The sequence below is a fragment of the Betta splendens genome, chromosome 7 (assembly GCF_900634795.4).
Source record: "Betta splendens chromosome 7, fBetSpl5.4, whole genome shotgun sequence".
In the NCBI taxonomy this organism is placed as follows: Eukaryota; Metazoa; Chordata; class Actinopteri; order Anabantiformes; family Osphronemidae; genus Betta; species Betta splendens.
This window is the reverse complement of record NC_040887.2, coordinates 3,396,495-3,412,998: the sequence shown is the minus strand read 5'-3', so window position 1 is coordinate 3,412,998 and position 16,504 is coordinate 3,396,495. Positions and strand designations below refer to the sequence as shown.

At 46.7% G+C, this 16,504-nt stretch overlaps 2 protein-coding genes across 2 annotated transcripts; one reads left to right on the top strand and one right to left on the bottom strand.

Annotated features, from left to right (window-relative positions):
• Nucleotides 1–106: 106 nt before the first annotated feature.
• On the top strand, nucleotides 107–4,409 carry capza1b (capping actin protein of muscle Z-line subunit alpha 1b). Its single transcript, XM_029156805.3, has 10 exons — nucleotides 107–257; nucleotides 1,373–1,436; nucleotides 1,530–1,581; nucleotides 1,859–1,922; nucleotides 2,007–2,213; nucleotides 2,315–2,394; nucleotides 2,482–2,560; nucleotides 2,661–2,732; nucleotides 2,888–2,950; nucleotides 3,074–4,409. The coding sequence occupies exons 1-10, from the start codon at nucleotides 219–221 to the stop codon at nucleotides 3,212–3,214; spliced, it is 861 nt and encodes a 286-aa protein (XP_029012638.1). The 5' UTR covers nucleotides 107–218; the 3' UTR covers nucleotides 3,215–4,409.
• A 60-nt stretch (nucleotides 4,410–4,469) lies between these two features.
• LOC114858992 (CTTNBP2 N-terminal-like protein) lies at nucleotides 4,470–16,085 on the bottom strand. The gene is made up of 5 exons (XM_029156804.3): nucleotides 15,936–16,085; nucleotides 13,814–13,921; nucleotides 8,046–8,279; nucleotides 7,530–7,637; nucleotides 4,470–6,807 (listed from the first exon to the last, which is right to left on the bottom strand). The coding sequence occupies exons 1-5, from the start codon at nucleotides 15,939–15,941 to the stop codon at nucleotides 5,521–5,523; spliced, it is 1,743 nt and encodes a 580-aa protein (XP_029012637.1). The 5' UTR covers nucleotides 15,942–16,085; the 3' UTR covers nucleotides 4,470–5,520.
• Between the last annotated feature and the right edge of the window lie 419 nt (nucleotides 16,086–16,504).

The following is a 16,504-nucleotide window of genomic DNA, read 5'->3' as shown; positions in this document are numbered from 1 at the left end:
TTTACAGGAAGACGAATAAAATAAGTAAGCTTTAACGCACTGTATGCAATTTACATTGGCCGGTTATAGTTACTGGTTTAAAAGCAATTTCTCTTCAGGAACAGTGATACACATCTTTTGACGAGATGTGTAAGAAAAACGTTTGTCACTTCATTAATGACATGTACCATAGTCGCCCTGACCGTCAGCTGAGGTAGGTGGGGTCACAAAGAGCCAAGATGGCTGACTTTGAGGAGCCGCTGTCAGATGAGGAGAAGGTTTGGGGACTATTTATTCTTAGTATACTGTCACTTTTCTAGTTTGTAGATTTACCCTGGTTATATGTTGGGATCAACTAAGAACCAAGTCTTGTTAAGACGATGACAATTTCTACTCGCCGCTCGAAATGAGAAACTTGGGTGTTTTAGCTGCCATTAGCCAACTAGCCAATGCTAGTTAAAGCTCACGGCGTGAGGTGGCTAGCTGCTGAATCCAACACTCAGAGAGCTGTACACTTGCGCTGAAAACTTTGCAGTGGTTGTAAATGGACTGGAAAGTACCAACGCCGACGTCTAAAAGTTGTTTTCTACCCTACTTTGCAGTCGTTGCAGTGTGAGCTACGTATTCCTCGCGTTAGCTAACGATAGCGGCTAACGTTACTTGGCTTTGGATTTCTGGGTCAAACAGATTCAGTTGCAGCTCAAAGCCTCGCATAGCTTGACATCAGGACATGGCAGTCGATCGTTCAGATGGAGCCTGATAGTGACACCATTCGTGCTTCCACTGTCAGCTGGATTTGTATCCAAAGCTGGAATTATCACGAATGACGGGCAGAGTTAGTGACTTGTTTATAAGTTTCTGGGAAAGGAAGGCGAATTAAAATTGCCGTGTAGTCACTAATACTAATACAATTTTAGCATGTTTTAAAACCAAACAAGTGGCTACATTCTTTTGATAAAAATCAAGAAACACCTAAGACCTGTTGGCAAACAAGTAAATGAAGCCAAGGCTGTGCCATTATTTGTAGACATGGCACATAGTCCAGACATGGGGTGGTGCACTGCAGCTGTCTGAAGATCATTGTTTTGTAGTACGACTTACTTCTAGCTTTTATTGTAACTTACTGACCTCTTTTCTATAAATTAAGTTCCTAATAGCCTGGGGCATTAATTTAAACAATGACTGCCGGAAAAGAGTATGTGTTGCAAAACCACACCTTATTATGCATCTATGACATTATAAAGGTCACACCCAGATATTACACTACAAAGTAATCAAGGGATTTTTTCAACTTTTTAATCTGTTTTATTATATACTTTATTAACAAATATCTTTCTTTAAGTTGTTACAGTTGTATTTGTGGTGAATGATGATGTTATTTCTGCTTCCATAGGTCCGCATAGCGGCCAACTTTGTGACCCATGCTCCCCCAGGAGAGTTCAATGAGGTCTTCAATGGTGAGAGTCATGTTCTTCATGCATTGCAACAGACTGTACCACTTAGTTTATTTTAGTGTGACACAAACAATGGTTTGGTTATTCTCTTGCTAGATGTGCGGCTTCTTCTTAACAATGACAACCTGCTTAGGGAGGGGGCTTCACAGTAAGTAAAACTTATTGTTAACCTATGTCAGAAATATGTACCATTTTTATAGTTTACACACTATAGGCCCAAATGAGGCAACTTAATTGTGAAGTGAGGTTTGTTGTTGTTGTTGTTGTTGTTGTTGTTGTTGTTGTTGTTGTTGTTGTTGTTGTTGTTGTTGTTGTTGTTGTAGTACAGTGTGTATTGCAAGCAGGGTGCAAGTTCTGTGGTGAAAGCATTTTAATGTCACATGATAAAGGCCTTATATAAATTGGTTTCTATTCTGTTTGCACAGCTCCTTTGCCCAGTACAACATGGATCAGTTTACACCTGCCAAACTGGAAGGTTACGAAGAACCGGTATGCTTCATTTTTTTAATCTACTCATATTTGTTTTCAAGTTATTGTCAGAACCAGACTTCTTATGTCTTTCTCCCTATTTAGGTGCTAATTACAGAGCATGGTGACTTAGGTCAAGGACGTTTCCTGGATCCCCGCAACCATTTGTCGTTTCGCTTTGACCACCTAAGAAAAGAGGTGAGCGATGTGCAGCCATATGAAGGAGAGATGGCCCTGAGGAGTTGGAGGGATGCCTGTGATACTGCCCTTAGTGCCTACGTTAAAGAGCACTACCCTACTGGAGTCAGCACAGTAAGGCATACAAAGACACTGTAAAATCTAATCATTTTTAAAAGAAAATTGCCTGCGTTTGATTATTAGACATATTTACTAATACAATGTTTGCATTTCAGGTATATGGAAAAACAGTGGATGGTCAACAAACGATCATAGCCTGCATTGAGGGACATCAGTTTCAACCAAAAAACTTTTGGTATAGTGACCTTTCTATATGTGGCTGCTTTTAAGCATATCTAAACATATCTGATATAAACAGCTTCTCTGTGTTTGTCTAATACAGGAATGGACGCTGTAGATCAGAGTGGAAACTCACCATTGGTCAGTCCACTGCTCAGGTGGTAGGAGTGCTGAAAATACAGGTAAATCAAATTAAAAGTGCTTTTAATAATCAATCAAGAAAGAATATTTGTTATATCAGTACAGCATCAGATGACCGATGAAGTCTATTTGTGATACCAGGTGCATTATTATGAAGATGGGAATGTGCAGCTGGTTAGCCACAAGGAGGTAGAAGAGTCAATACCTGTCACTGTAAGTAAATATTTAATGCATAAAAATACAGTCACTGTGTCTTTGTGCAGAGTTTAAACCTGGTTTCACTTTGATAGTATTGGCCCTATCTATCTGCTCTACAGAGCATGTGAGTATGATAAAATGTGATGCATTTATGTATATTTCTGAAACAGAATGAAATCCAGACAGCCAAGGAATTTGTTGATATTATTGAGAATGCAGAAAATGACTACCAGGTGAGCTACCTTTTATTGACTACACAATCTATATACAGGAAGTAATACTCCTACTGAAAAGTAACTGTTTTGTAAATATACAAATATTATCTAATACCTGTGTGCCTTCAATTTTGGGACCAGACTGCAATCAGTGAGAACTACCAGACTATGTCTGACACCACCTTCAAGGCCCTGCGTCGCCAGCTGCCTGTCACACGCACTAAAATTGACTGGAATAAGATCCTGAGTTACAAAATTGGCAAGGAGATGCAGAATGCCTAGTGGAAGGTCAGGAACTAGACAGACACATGCTCCACTTGGCTCATAACCTATATTTACATGTGCAAGGACTAACCAAAGCAAAACTATATCAGTATGGGGCAAGGATTTAATTAAAACAAAAAATAAAAAAAACAAAAGGTGCAACTGAAGATTTGCAGACTGTTAAGCACAGATACTTGTCTGCTGTAAGGAATTTGTGGTTTTGGAGATAATCATGGTTTGGAGAAACTGATTACCTCTGGATGTGTGTTGCAGAAGTGTTTGTGTTGGTTCAGTGTGCAGGGCTATGCTTAGGTCCTTGAACTATCTGCCTAGATTCAGGTGATTCAGGCACGGTATTTCCCCCCAGTCAAACGGATGCAGAACTAATTATGTCGCAGTAGAGATCTTAACCCACAGGGACACGAACCAGACTGTGCAATGTAGCTGATCAAGAAATCTAAGCAAACTAACAAATATCAGGGCTTGACAGGGAAACATAAATTATATTACTTTATGTTTTTAGCAGGGGATTTTTGGCATATGACGTAGCTGAGATGGAAATATGTTCCCTGTATTTGCATATGCTGCACCATGGAGTGGCACAGTCCTTAGCATAGCTCTGTTCCTGCACCATACACATGTTTATGTGTGTCCATGTCTGTCATGACTGAGGGAATGTTTTTGTTTTCTGTTGTACTCCACCAATGTGTCTCGACCCATGCAAACTACAGTGACTGAACGAAGATGAAGTAAACTGCTGCGTCTATGTTACATTCTCTAGTCTCTTACTTTGGCAACACCACCTACATTACTGTAAAGCTTTTCCTTTGTGAAAGGGAAACATTCTCATATTAACCAAGATTAATTTGCCAAAATCTCTTTCCTATGGTAAAGAACTCATCCTCCCGCCCATGTATGCAAATTTCTATTTTACTATGCTGTGTTTTTGTTGGAGTCCTAGACTATTGCACTCTTACGTGTAACAAATAGCTCATGTACCGGTCAATGCCTACTGAATGCAAAGCAGTTGCTGTGTAAGGCAGGTTCATATACTGTATGTGTTAGGTAACATTCTCAGTAGGTTGACTCTGGTTACTTCTTAGCTAGACCATGTTATGTGTTTAACTCTCACACTAGACTGTGTGCTAATCAGTTCTAAAGCTCAAGACTGTACTGCCCCATTCTGTTGTACAAATAAAAAGACTGAACATCGTGCCTGAAGTTTCACTTTGCTCCAACACCGCAACATGAATCTGATACAGGCCACCAGATGTCCAGTTGAGACTGTTTAATAGAAACCTTTGACATGCTGTAAGGCGTCAGAAACAGTGAAGAAACAGTGCTGCATGTGTTCATGATGTGCATAATCACAGATAGAGACAGATAAGTGACAATGTCACTCACATTGTATAAAAGTACAGATTGAAAGTGGTTTAAACAAGTCTGCTTTTTAAAAAAACACCAGAACAAACATCTGAAGCGTAGAACTGTTGGGACACAACATTATGTACTGTACACTGAATAGTAAAGACGAGAGTGAAACAATAGTTGAAGTCGCTAGAGTAAAGTCTCAAGATCATCGATGGGACATGATGATCACGGCAGTCTTTACACAGTCTGGGTAAAGCAGGAATTAACCTTCCCTGATTAAAAAAATGCTGACATTGCAGATATACAGTATTTACGGTAATGTAGTGCAAAGTGTGCTTTTCCCTTTTCGAGACATTCTACAGTGTGTTCAGGTGCATGTGATGGTCACTCAGACATCAAATGGGAATTTTTAAAATTATATTAAGTACAATGATTTACTGGACAGTATTTACAATAACTGCATAATCATCTTGTAAAACACATTATTCAGGTTCTTACATACTTTAGCCCTTCTACTTATAAATGGGGTTTTTATTGGCAGTTTGAGCTTCAAGGAAAAGGGAAATAGTGCTGAACTATAAAATCTATCAAACTTATTCTGTCAACAGTCCTTAGTCCTTTAGACAGTAAAATGTTTTCATTTTGTATACAGTGGTAAATAACTAAGATAAATTATTTTATTGTAATATTTCTAATATTTTAAACTCACAAAATCTCTATAAAGAAATAAATTCAGGGAATGTAATAAAAGAATTTCTAACATACTATATTTAATTTCAGACGGATTGTTTCTCAGTTAGCGTTATAGAGGTAGGGGTGAGATTGCATTTGTATATAGCACTGATTAGTAGTAATTAGTACTCTCAAAGTGGGTTTGGGGACTAGCGACGATAATAATACAGTAACTGTTGATTTATGTACGTATGTATCAGTTGGTTTGTAAAACCTGGTCACTAGCTGCTGGAGGATAAAACCAGGTCCGGTTCCTTGGCTCCCTCCTGCCCTTTGCTGTGTCCACAGTTCCCAGTCAGCTCTGGGAAGAGGCTGGTCCGAACAGAGTGACTCGGAGACCCCGGAGTCGGACTCATGCCTGGCCTCTTGGGGGGGATGGGAGGGGGATGGGTCCGCTCTGAGCGAGGGGTGAGTGGGGAACGGATGCCGGGAGAGAGGGGCCCTGAAGAAGGCGACCTGCTCCCAGTGGGGGACGCCGCCAGGTTGCGGTAGTCAGTACCGAACGGGGAGCTGCTTATTGGCACCAGCTTGACCCCCGCTTGCTGGCTGGTGAAGCGGGACAGCACCTGAGTGACGGTGTTGCGGGCCAGCTGCTTAGCCGCGCTGTGTTCCGGCGGAGGAGGAGTGGAGGTGGTGGTGGGGGACAGGTCCCTGGGGGAAAGCGGGCCGCCGTGCTGCTGCTGCTCCAGCTCGGCCTGGCTCTGGAACCTGTGCCTGGCGGCCTGGAACCGCTGGTTCGCCCCGGTCTGGAAGGGCGACTGAAGGAAGCCTGGGCTGCCCAGGCGCTTGGCAAGAACGGGGGAGGAAATGGGGGAGGAGGAGAGGGAGGAGGAAGCGGTACTGGAGGGAGACAGAGGATGAGGGTGGGGGTGAGGGTGAACAGGTGAATGCGGGGGGGCGGCGCCTCCATTCTCGAGCACCCCTCCATTCTCGGCGCCTCTCGCCTCCTGTTTCGGCTCAGTCTCCTTGTGAGTCTGATGCCCGCTCACCTTTGACAGAGCGATGGATTTCGGGGTGACGTTCACCTTCCCGTCCGCCTCAGTCTGAACAGAGGTGGACACCAGCGCCGTCTTCGAACGGCATCCTTTCTCCTCCGTCACAGCCTCTTCTTTGCAGCCGTCAACCAACCTCCTCCTCAGCTCCTTCACCTGTCGCTCCAGATCCCGGCTCCGCTCCTCCTCCTCGCCGATCCTGGCCGTCATCTGCTCGCGCTCCGCGCCGAACTCGGCCAGCTGCCTCTCGCAGCGCGCCTCCAGCTCGGCCGCCCTGCTCCTCTCGTTTTCAAGGGCGTCCTGGAGGTTTTCCAGCGTGCGCGTCTGCTCCTGGAGCGAGGAGCGCAGCTCGTGGACCCGCTGCGCCTCCTGCTGGGCCTGGCTGCTGGCTCTCTGCAGCTCCAGGCTCAGAGATGAGGAGAGCTGCTGCTGCTGGGACAGTGACTGCTCCACCTTGCTCACCGCCTGGGCCTGCTCCTTCTCCAGCCTGTGCACGGCTGCACGCTCCGAATCCAGCTAGAGAGAGAAGGGAAGAACAGGGATCAAAGCGACGGTTCCAAATTCCACCACAAGGAGGCAAAAGAGCATAAAACACTGATAAATGTGGCCTTTACTTGAGTACAGTACGACTTATGTTTTAAAATCAATATTAGAATGTCTAACGTTGACACAGGAGGCAGTTGCTTTTGATATTTTATCATTATTAAAGTTATGTTAAAGTATATGTTTATTACTTTACTAGGTGGAATTTGCTGTGAGGTCATTAGACCATAAAAGCTGTGACGAGTGATAAGTGGGAAATGGGAGGTGATAAAGTAGAATCTAGAGTACAGTCTATTGTCGGTGCACAAAAACAACACCGGCAGGAAAGTCCGAGGAAGACTGGGAGACACTCAGGAAGCCGTTCTTACATAAGGCCCTCGTGTGACGTTTGTGTAGCGGCCGCCTGTGTGCGTACAGTGTGTGCGAGCTCCCATTAGACGTGGACGGCCATTATCTCAGGTTTCCTGAGGCCATTAAGCCCCACTGCTGCTGCACAAAAGAACAATGGGCTCTTCCTCGGCATTTCCTATGGAACACGCCTGTGCCCGTGCAGACGGCTGCCTGTGTGCGTCTGCAGTTACACAATGACGCCGCATCGACGATCAGCGCCTTCACAGCACCAGCGACTGTGACGGAGGGGGAGCGAAGGATTCGCAGGGTTTGTGGTTCTGCATCATTTCATGCGCCGCTCACACCTGTTTCAGGAGTTTTTCCCTTTCTGTCTGAAGCATGAAGGTGAAGTCGTCGTTCTGCGCGGACTCCAGGGCGCGCAGGTGCTTCTCCTCCTCCAGGTCGGCTATGATCTAGTAAATGAAGACAAACAGCCAAATGAAACCATTCCAGCATGAGATGCATTCCTGCTCTGAAACCTGACTAATCAGCCTGAACAAAAATCTATCTCCATTACACTCAACTCCCAGCTTGACTCATAGGAATCTATAGGCTGACTGTTTATAACTCCCATTTATCAGAAGTAAAAGAGCTTCTCCCTTGGAACCGTGGGTAAAACTGTCTCTCTGCGTCACTCCCACAAGCCAAGTCCACAGTGTCTGAACATGAAGGCAAACAGATAGATGACACATTAACACACACAACAAGCCTTTTGTGTGAGAGCCAACGCGTAACGCTGCTACTCGGCCGATTGCAACATCGCTCCCACGCGCAAATCTGGAACGGCGTCGGGAGCGAGCCGGAGAACGCGCCTCCCTCACCTTCCTGTGTCTGCTCTCTGCAGCCGCCAGCTGTCCCAGCATCCTGTCCTGCATCCGTTTACAGTGGGCCATGACCAGCTTGAGCACGGCCAGCGGGTTGGCGCCCGCCGCGCGGCGCGGCCGCGGCGCGTCCTGCCGCTCGCCGGCCTCGGCGTCGCGCTGCAGAGCCAGGAACGGGTCGCTGAGGTCGTACTGAGCGTAGCGCTCCTGGACGAAGGCGTCTCTGTGCTGAGCCTGGAAGACGCACAAAGACAGCGACTCAGCAGAGCGCCACGCAGCAGGAGGCGACCTGTGTGTTTAACTTTCACTGTTACACGGGAAAAATGTGGAGCACGTGATAGAGAAGCAGCAGCCTGGGAAAAGCACAGGAAAAGCACAGAGCAGCTCATCACAGACGGACAGTGTCAGGCACCGACACCAGCACAGTGACCAGTGACCCGTAGAGACCCACTTTAGGGATTCACTGGCTCATGGGTCGGAAGTGTATGTGTGAGCGTGTGCAGGAAGTCTGAAGCGACGGCGTGTCGTTATTGTGCGTGTGAGCACAAGCAGATGGTGGTTCCCCACAACCCAAACACAAAGAGGTGAAGCACTGCTGTCCAACCCCCACCAGGGGCAGATGTTAACTCCTCCCCAGGGAGGCCTGGGTGAAGGACTGGGCCACCAGACACACACACACACACACACAGACGGACACACAAGCACGCGTGCACACACACACACACACACACACACACACACACACACACACGGACACACAAATAGCACACACACACAAATAGCACGCACACACACACACACACACACACACAGACGGACACACAAGCACGCATGCACGCATGCACGCACGCACGCGCGCGCACACACACACACACACACACACACACACACACACACACCCACACACCACACCACCCACAACACTACACACAACCTCACACCCACACACACCACCCAGCGCACACCACACCACGCACTCACCACACACACACACACACACCCCAACACACACACACACCCACACACACACAAATAGCACACACACACACACACACACACACACACACAGACGGACACACAAGCACGCATTGCACGCACACACACACACACAGTCCAGTGCTTCGTCAGCTTCGCTCCTGGTGAAGCTGGACCCGACCACATGCTGTTGCATACGTGCAAAGTCAGGTGCTGGTGCAGGTGATGTAAACACATGCCTCAGGCCATGGTTCACCCAATGTGCTCCCTGAACACCTGCCTCCGTCTCCCCATGCGGTCTCCATCAAACAACGCCGTCCTCCTCCCCCCCTGCAGTCTCCCACACCCCACCTCCTCACCCAATCGTGCCCGGCATCTCATTTCTCGGTCATTTCATCGTTATTTCTCAGAAATGGCCTCTCACTCTACTCTACCCCCCCCCCCCCCCCCCCCCCCCCTTCCCTTTTCACACTCAGTCTGCTGCACCCTCAGGGCATCAGTGAGGAGTTTGTGTTTGGGGCTTTTTCTTTTGCCTGAACAAAGAATGTGACCCTCAGTGAGGAGATTACAGGACTCAAACAAAGACACTGTCTCAATGGCTGCAGTCTCGTGCATTGTCTCCATGTCTGACCCCATAGACTTCAATGCGTGGCAGCGAGTACGTGGGGGACGTCTGTGTCTCTGCTTAAACGTCTAAACGTCTATGTTCACGATAATGTGCACATGTTTAGCTGCGACTGTGTGCATTTGTCTCAGATGTGGAGCTGTGGACAAAACTGCAGCTTCCTGGGTTAAACAGGCCATTAAGGGCTGTGTGTGTGTGTGTGTGTGTGTGTGTGTGTGTGTGTGTGTGTGTGTGTGTGTGTGTGTGGCAGTCCCAGCCTTGGGCCTGGTCTCTCATGGTTTTCTCAGGATAATTCTGATCATAATGACAGAGTGTGCTTTGCTTTATGAGAGGGCACAACAAGCAAACCCTCTGTGCAGCGGAGCTCTAATTTCTGTCCTATACCCGTGACAAATGGCTCTACAGCTACAGCGTGGGAAACAATATGTTATATACTATTAGTTTTTTCACTTCTTATGGTTTTATATGAAATATTTCATTTCCTGGTTTCTAGCATTGCAGCTACTGGAATGTGCTCCAGTTGATTGGAGCCTGCCGTCTCCACAGCTCGCCTTCCTAATGCGTTTCTGCGGCTGTAACGAGGTGTGGAAGACAACATAATGTGTTTCACCTGGTAAAAGTCTCTGTCAGGGAGTTATCTACAGCCTCGGGGTGCAATCATGCCCTCGTGTGAGCTGAAACGAGCCAGAGAGTCCAGTTTCATCACAGAGAGGCTAGAATGCGACAAACGACATGTCGTGATCCTCAGTGTGGGTTCTGGACAAAACTGGGGATACGCAAAACTCAATGTCACTAAATCTCCCCACTAAACACTAAAGATTTTGAAGATGGATGTGTGTGTGTGTGTGTGTGTGTGTGTGTGTGTGTGTGTGTGTGTGTGTGTGTGTGTGTGTGTGTGTGTGTGTTTATCCTTAGCATAACTGGCTGTCTCCAGGGCAACACCTAAATTCTAATTCTGCATTCCCGAAGAATTAGCCCATTCCTCAGAAGAACAGTGGACGTATGGAGACAAAAGGACAACGTGAACAGACCTGTCAGATACGAAAAGCCTCTTTCCTGCAACTTAAGGGGTCCAGTGCAAGCGTCTACTGAGGAGAAGGACAAAATACAACACAGAGGCATGTTTGCAGGATTATTTTAAGATAGTCAGACCCACTAATGACTCCTCTGCTCGCAAAACTAATACGACAGTAGCAGTTCCTGGTCTGTGTCTTCATCTGCAGTCACTGATCTCTTCCAGAACATTTTGAACACTAGCACAAACTAGGTTGTAGCGTTTCAACGTACACAACAAAAAAAGTGTTACAGTACTTGTATGCAAAACAAGCCTGTCAGCTTAATTTATGTGCCGTCTGTGCACAGAGCGGAGAACAACAGGCACATAATGGATCCCAGATGTTATAGTTAAGGTGCAAATTTCAACCAATTCAGCCTCAACAAATTGTACATTCACTTCAGGCAAATCAGATAAAGTATTGTTCATACAAAAACCTTTAAAGTACATTTGTGAATCTGAGCTTTACAATTAAACCTCATTTTATTTAAAGTGGTTTCACAGATTTATTTGCTCAGAATGAATCTGGATTGAAGTCCAGCGTGTTCTTATTGATGATGATATTGTCGGTCACTTAGAGACAGTGGCGTAAAGGTGATACTTCAGGTTCATTTGCTATGGGTTAGCTGATCATAAATCACCCAGCAGAACCTACCGCAAACACATGCTTTTGTAGTTAGAGAGAAATTGGATTTGAAGCGTCCGCCTCGTCCTGTGTAAGCTGAGGTGTGTGTTTAAGGCTTAGGCCGTATCACACCCACACGTTAACCGCAGATGGAACAGAAATAACTGGGGCCACGGCAAACAAAGTCTCGCTTTGCTTTGTGGGCCGCTCCACCTAATGTTGCCTCAACTGGCCCGAGGATAAGCATCAGTGGTGGGTGATGAAAGGCAGAAGCAGGTGCTGTCGCCCTTTGGACACTTGGCAGCTCTCCCGCAGCAGAACGTGTCATTAGGTGGGAGAAGGAAGTGCCGTGGTGGTTGTTGGTTGGTCAAAAATTAAACAGGCGCTTTATATAACTGACGATTTCCTACTTCAGACTGAGCTATTCTATGCAGGGAAAGCATGAGGTACCGTTACCTCTTCAGGAAAACGTTACCTGATGTTGTCACCGTTCTGCTATGAACTGTGAATCAGGCCTTTCGACACCGTTTTCAGGTTTAACAGGCCTCAGGCTCAGACCGTTGATATGAAAATACCTCAGTGACAGCACGAAGCAGGTAAAGTCTTGCACCTTATGTGCAGCTTATGCGGTTTCCATCCACTCCCGTCTAAAACGTGAGCAGCACTAAGTAGCAGCACATGCAGTGTTATCGGAACAGCGCACTCACACCGGGCCCTATTGTTTATGCACGCAGGAAAATACATCATCCTGCAAAAATAGACAAGGCGCTTTAGGATCACAGGATGTGACATCACACCGAAAACAAGAGGTTGAGTAAACAAAAAGCCACGGGTCATCGTGAACGTGGAGAACACAGACCTCAGGCTCGTTGTGACGTCACTTCTGAGAGCTGCTCTATTCTTCATTCAATTTGCATCTGACAAAGTAAAGATGAGCAGCATCGGTTGAGTAGCTACTGATATGATGCAGATACAACAATCCTGGTGCAGGACCTGTTGCTGTTGTTTCACAAACGCTCTCTGTTCATCTGTATCCTCCGACAAAAACAGTCCAAACAGTCCAATCGGGACTCTGCAGAAACGAGTCCCATAAAGTCCCATTGATGACGTCGCCTTACTGTAAGTAGGCAAACGCTGACGCTGTTCCAAGTTTCAGGGTGGGGAGAGAGTTAGAAGGCAACTCACCGGCATCTAAAGCACTTAAATATTAAAGTGCAGTAAATATTAAGGGGGAAAATGTGGCAGATTCTCAACCATCCTCACATGCAGCGTAACATCACTGAGTTTGATCAGCGCTGCGTGTTCCTGCATCTGACAGCACTGAGAGGAGAACTTAGCGGAACCATTTGGACCATATCATGGGAAAGAATCATAAACGAGCAGGCAGACAGAGACGGGCAGGGCCCAGTGGTGCCAGCGTGTTACACAGAGCACGTTAATCACAAAGCAGCTGATAAAAGCGGCCTGAGGCCCTGAGCAGCAGCCAGGGAGGCCTGTGATTGGCTCCCTACGACTAACTAGCTCACCAGAGACCAGCAGACAGTTTGTGTGAGCGAGCGGCAGGCAGGACATGGTCACGCTCAGACATGAAAGAGCCCTGTAATGTGAGGATGAAGAGGACCGGAGTGGAGGGAGCACTCGCCCTCGGGGAATAACTGTGGGCGTGTGCTGTGAATTTCGGGGCAAACCCAGCATGTGTCAGATCTGGAACGCTGCCACTTAAGATGCAGCTGAACGGCTGCGTTTCGGACCACTTCCTCTCCCCCTGATCACAGCCTTAGTCATCTCCTAGATAAACTCCACCGCAGCTGGAGTCTGCGAAGGAGTCTCCGGTTCAGACAGTGAGTCAAGCAGCAGCCAATCAGGCCAGAGGTGAACCATTCAAACCAATGCAGGTGCCGACGGCTGCTCTGCGTCTTTTTACTGCACTGTGAGGAAAATGACAACACACCCAGAGTCTGTCTGTCCACATATTCAGCATAGTTAGAATGCAAGTGTATGTGTTATCGCCTTGAAAGCCTGCCTGTCCATCCTAGTGTCAGATCTACAAACACAGTGGGCTGATGTGTCAGGGACCAACAACCTCAAGCATGAGCAGAATGTGAGGCTTCAGCTGAAGCAGGATTTTGTTTTACAGTAATTGTGTTTTAATTGTGGACCTGAGTCTGAGCTGTTATCAGACACACGGTGGACAAATTAGTGTCGGATTTAAACTTGTGACATTTAGTGAAAGATCTGTCTCCCGCAGAACCAAAATGGCTCCTGTCCCATTGTCTTTATTACCTTGGTTTCCTCACTTTCCTGTTTACACATCTCATCCGTTAGGGCACATTCTTTTCCAAACAGCTTGATTTTAGTGTTTGATGACGCGTTAGAGGAAAGAGGGGTTCAATTGAATGAACTGCTTTAAGTTTTAATAACGTAGATAAAGTATGAGGTGTGTTGCGCTGCGAGGACAGTGTGTGTGTATGTGGACTTGGCCAACTCACCCTGAGGGCATGTATGACCACATCCTGGGCCTCCAGCTCTCCTTCCAGGACACTGAGGAGAGTCAGGAGCTCCGCTCTGCTTAGAGCCTCCACATTCATCTTCTCCTCCTGAAGAGACATGGATAAACAGGAATGTAAAACATCTATACACTGTACTTACACTGTACGACTGCACACACAAACGTTTGAAGAGAATCGCATCGAGTGGCGCATTGTGAATCAGAGCTGCTATAGGGTTGGACTCGGGGTCCCATCTGTGGCCTCACAGAGTTGTGCCCAGGGTTATAAACAGGAAGTCATTACCATATCTGCATGTTAAGTTGCTGAGTGACTGAGGGCAGCTGTCTGCTCCATTCAATCCCAGCTGTCCAGTCAAAGGGTCAGTGATTTTCAAACAGAAACATCTGATGTGGCCCTCATCCCATCCACCGCGTTGTGATTCATCAGCTACTGTGGGTCGCGACCAGTCACGGGTGCCAGACACACCTGACATCATCCTTACAATCCTGAGATACAGGACTTCATACCTTAAAGCAAGGCTTCAAAATAAAGCGTCTTCTCTTCAGAGATGCCGTAACAGAGGCTGATCAGGCTGCACTGCCTACAGAACCTTAGCCTCTCACAGAGCAGGATTAACCAAAATGAGCCTGAATGTAAAATCGTGCAGCGTGCTAAGGAAAACTACCAAAGAGGCAGATGTTTCCCAAATGAAAACAAAAATCCAAAATAAAATGCTGTCGTGGCCAACGCACGATGCCAAAACAGCTTTAATGCTGCTTGGCCCAAATTCCAACAAATCTTCCAAACCCTGCTCGCGGGACTTCAACCAGAGGTCATCGCCTCATTTGGTGCTTTGGAGATGAGCTCAGAGCGTTTTCATACTGACCGACCCTTTCGGTGGAGCTCTATCTTCACTCCTGGCCACCAGCGCAGGTTGAGTCTGCAGACTACTGTTTACTGTCTTCCTGCCGCGTCCCGGCACATCCCCGTTCTCCCCTAAAATTCCTCCGTGCATTCTGCGGCTCCCCACACATTCACAGTAAACCGTCACCCAGTAGTTGGTTACGGACTGCTAACATGACGTGTTGCGACAGTGGCTTCTATTTGTGCGCAGCCACACACAGGCTCGGATGCTTGGATTTAGCTGTCAGCGTGGACTAGATGTGCTCCGTGTCACCAAGTATCCATGGAAAATCATTCCAACATTCCAGGGATGCCCACACCATGGGAATCGTTGCTCAAGAGGACAAATCACTGAGTCCCACGAGGCACGCATGGTTTCATATGGCAGTGCTGCAGTCTGGCTTTATGAGCTCTGGTTGATGAATTACAAGACAAGCTTGTCATGACATGTTGAATTCATGCAAATGAGCGAATGCTGAGCGAGAGGCGGTTATAACTCAGTCCAGATACACGAGATCATCTGACAAAGCGGATCGATAACGGTCGCCTAAAAATTCCCACCCTGCTTTTGTGTGTGTTCCGTCCCTCTGTGATTGTTGTGCTCCTGGGTTAAACTTTATTTATCCTGGCAGAGGAATGTGGAAACGCTGTGCTTTGTGCTCAGCGGGCGGCTCGGTGAGCTCAAAGCAATAAAGGATGGCAGAGGTTGCTCAGGAACAGCAGAGGGTCCACCTGCCGTCCTGGGCCTTTGTTTGACACAGGGATTGTCAGGATTTTCCAAGTTGGCCAGATTCATTTTATTTGCTGAGAGTGAAGGACACCCTGCAAACAACAAATAGGTTCTTTTTTATGCTGGTCGCATATGATGATAATATATAATGATGATAATATAATGAATGACGCATCTATATGCAATATAACTCAAGTATCCACACCCATCACCCAATCAGGAAAGAATGCTTTAAATATCCTTTCGTTTTTCATTATTATTCATATATATTATGATGTTATTAATTAGCATAAAGTGGTATCTACTTTGCAGGAGTAAAGTTTCTCTTTAGCAGAAATGACAAAGCTCCACACAGTGCAGGCATCAGACTGGGTCACAGACCTGTCAAAGGATTTATGCGTGTTTCTGTCTGAAAAGCGCCACTAAACCTCTGAAGGATTTTCCGGAAGCTAGCGGCAAACATTTCCACAGCCTTAAATGTAAACATACCTTCATGCGCTCAGTTCTCGACGCATTAACTATTCTGCAAATCCCAAAACGAGGCTCCTCCACAGCATGAATCAAAGCTGTCCACTGTCACAGGCGCTGGTGCTCTGGAGCAACGGCGAACAACAGACGGCCAGTGACGAGCCGCCAGCCAATCAGGGCGGCGTAGTGCGACGCCCTGACCAATGGCTGAAGCCTCGTTGCTATGGGGCGGGGCCAAGGGCGTTATCCAATATGTAGGATAAACCTCTTTGTTTCGGACGTCCAGCGTTGATTCGTGTCCACTTCAGGGACTCTGCGTAAAGGACGTTTGGTCAATATATCGAATGGTACGATTGAAAAAAAGGTGCCAATTGTAATACATTGTTTGTATTACATTGTAATACATTGCAATTTACGATTGTCCAAAGCGCACTTGAATTGTGGCTCAGGTTACAAAAACAAATACTGTAAAAATAACAAAATGCTTATGTTGCAATCAATGAACTCACTTTGAAAACTTGTAGAACAGGTTTTTCAAATTTCCCTTAAAACCAACGCCTCGCTAAGCTGTGAGCCCTGCCTGTGCCTTG

Excerpts from the sequence above, each read along its gene's own strand:
- capza1b (XM_029156805.3), top strand. The coding sequence starts at position 219 with ATGGCTGACTTTGAGGAGCCGCTGTCAGATGAGGAGAAG. Across the intron at positions 1,923-2,006 it reads TGGAAGGTTACGAAGAACCG|GTGCTAATTACAGAGCATGG; the intron begins GTATGCTTCATT and ends CTCCCTATTTAG. Across the intron at positions 2,214-2,314 it reads ACCCTACTGGAGTCAGCACA|GTATATGGAAAAACAGTGGA; the intron begins GTAAGGCATACA and ends TTTGCATTTCAG.
- LOC114858992 (XM_029156804.3), bottom strand. Across the intron at positions 7,638-8,045 it reads CAGAGAGCAGACACAGGAAG|ATCATAGCCGACCTGGAGGA; the intron begins GTGAGGGAGGCG and ends TTCATTTACTAG. Across the intron at positions 6,808-7,529 it reads GGGAAAAACTCCTGAAACAG|CTGGATTCGGAGCGTGCAGC; the intron begins GTGTGAGCGGCG and ends TTCTCTCTCTAG.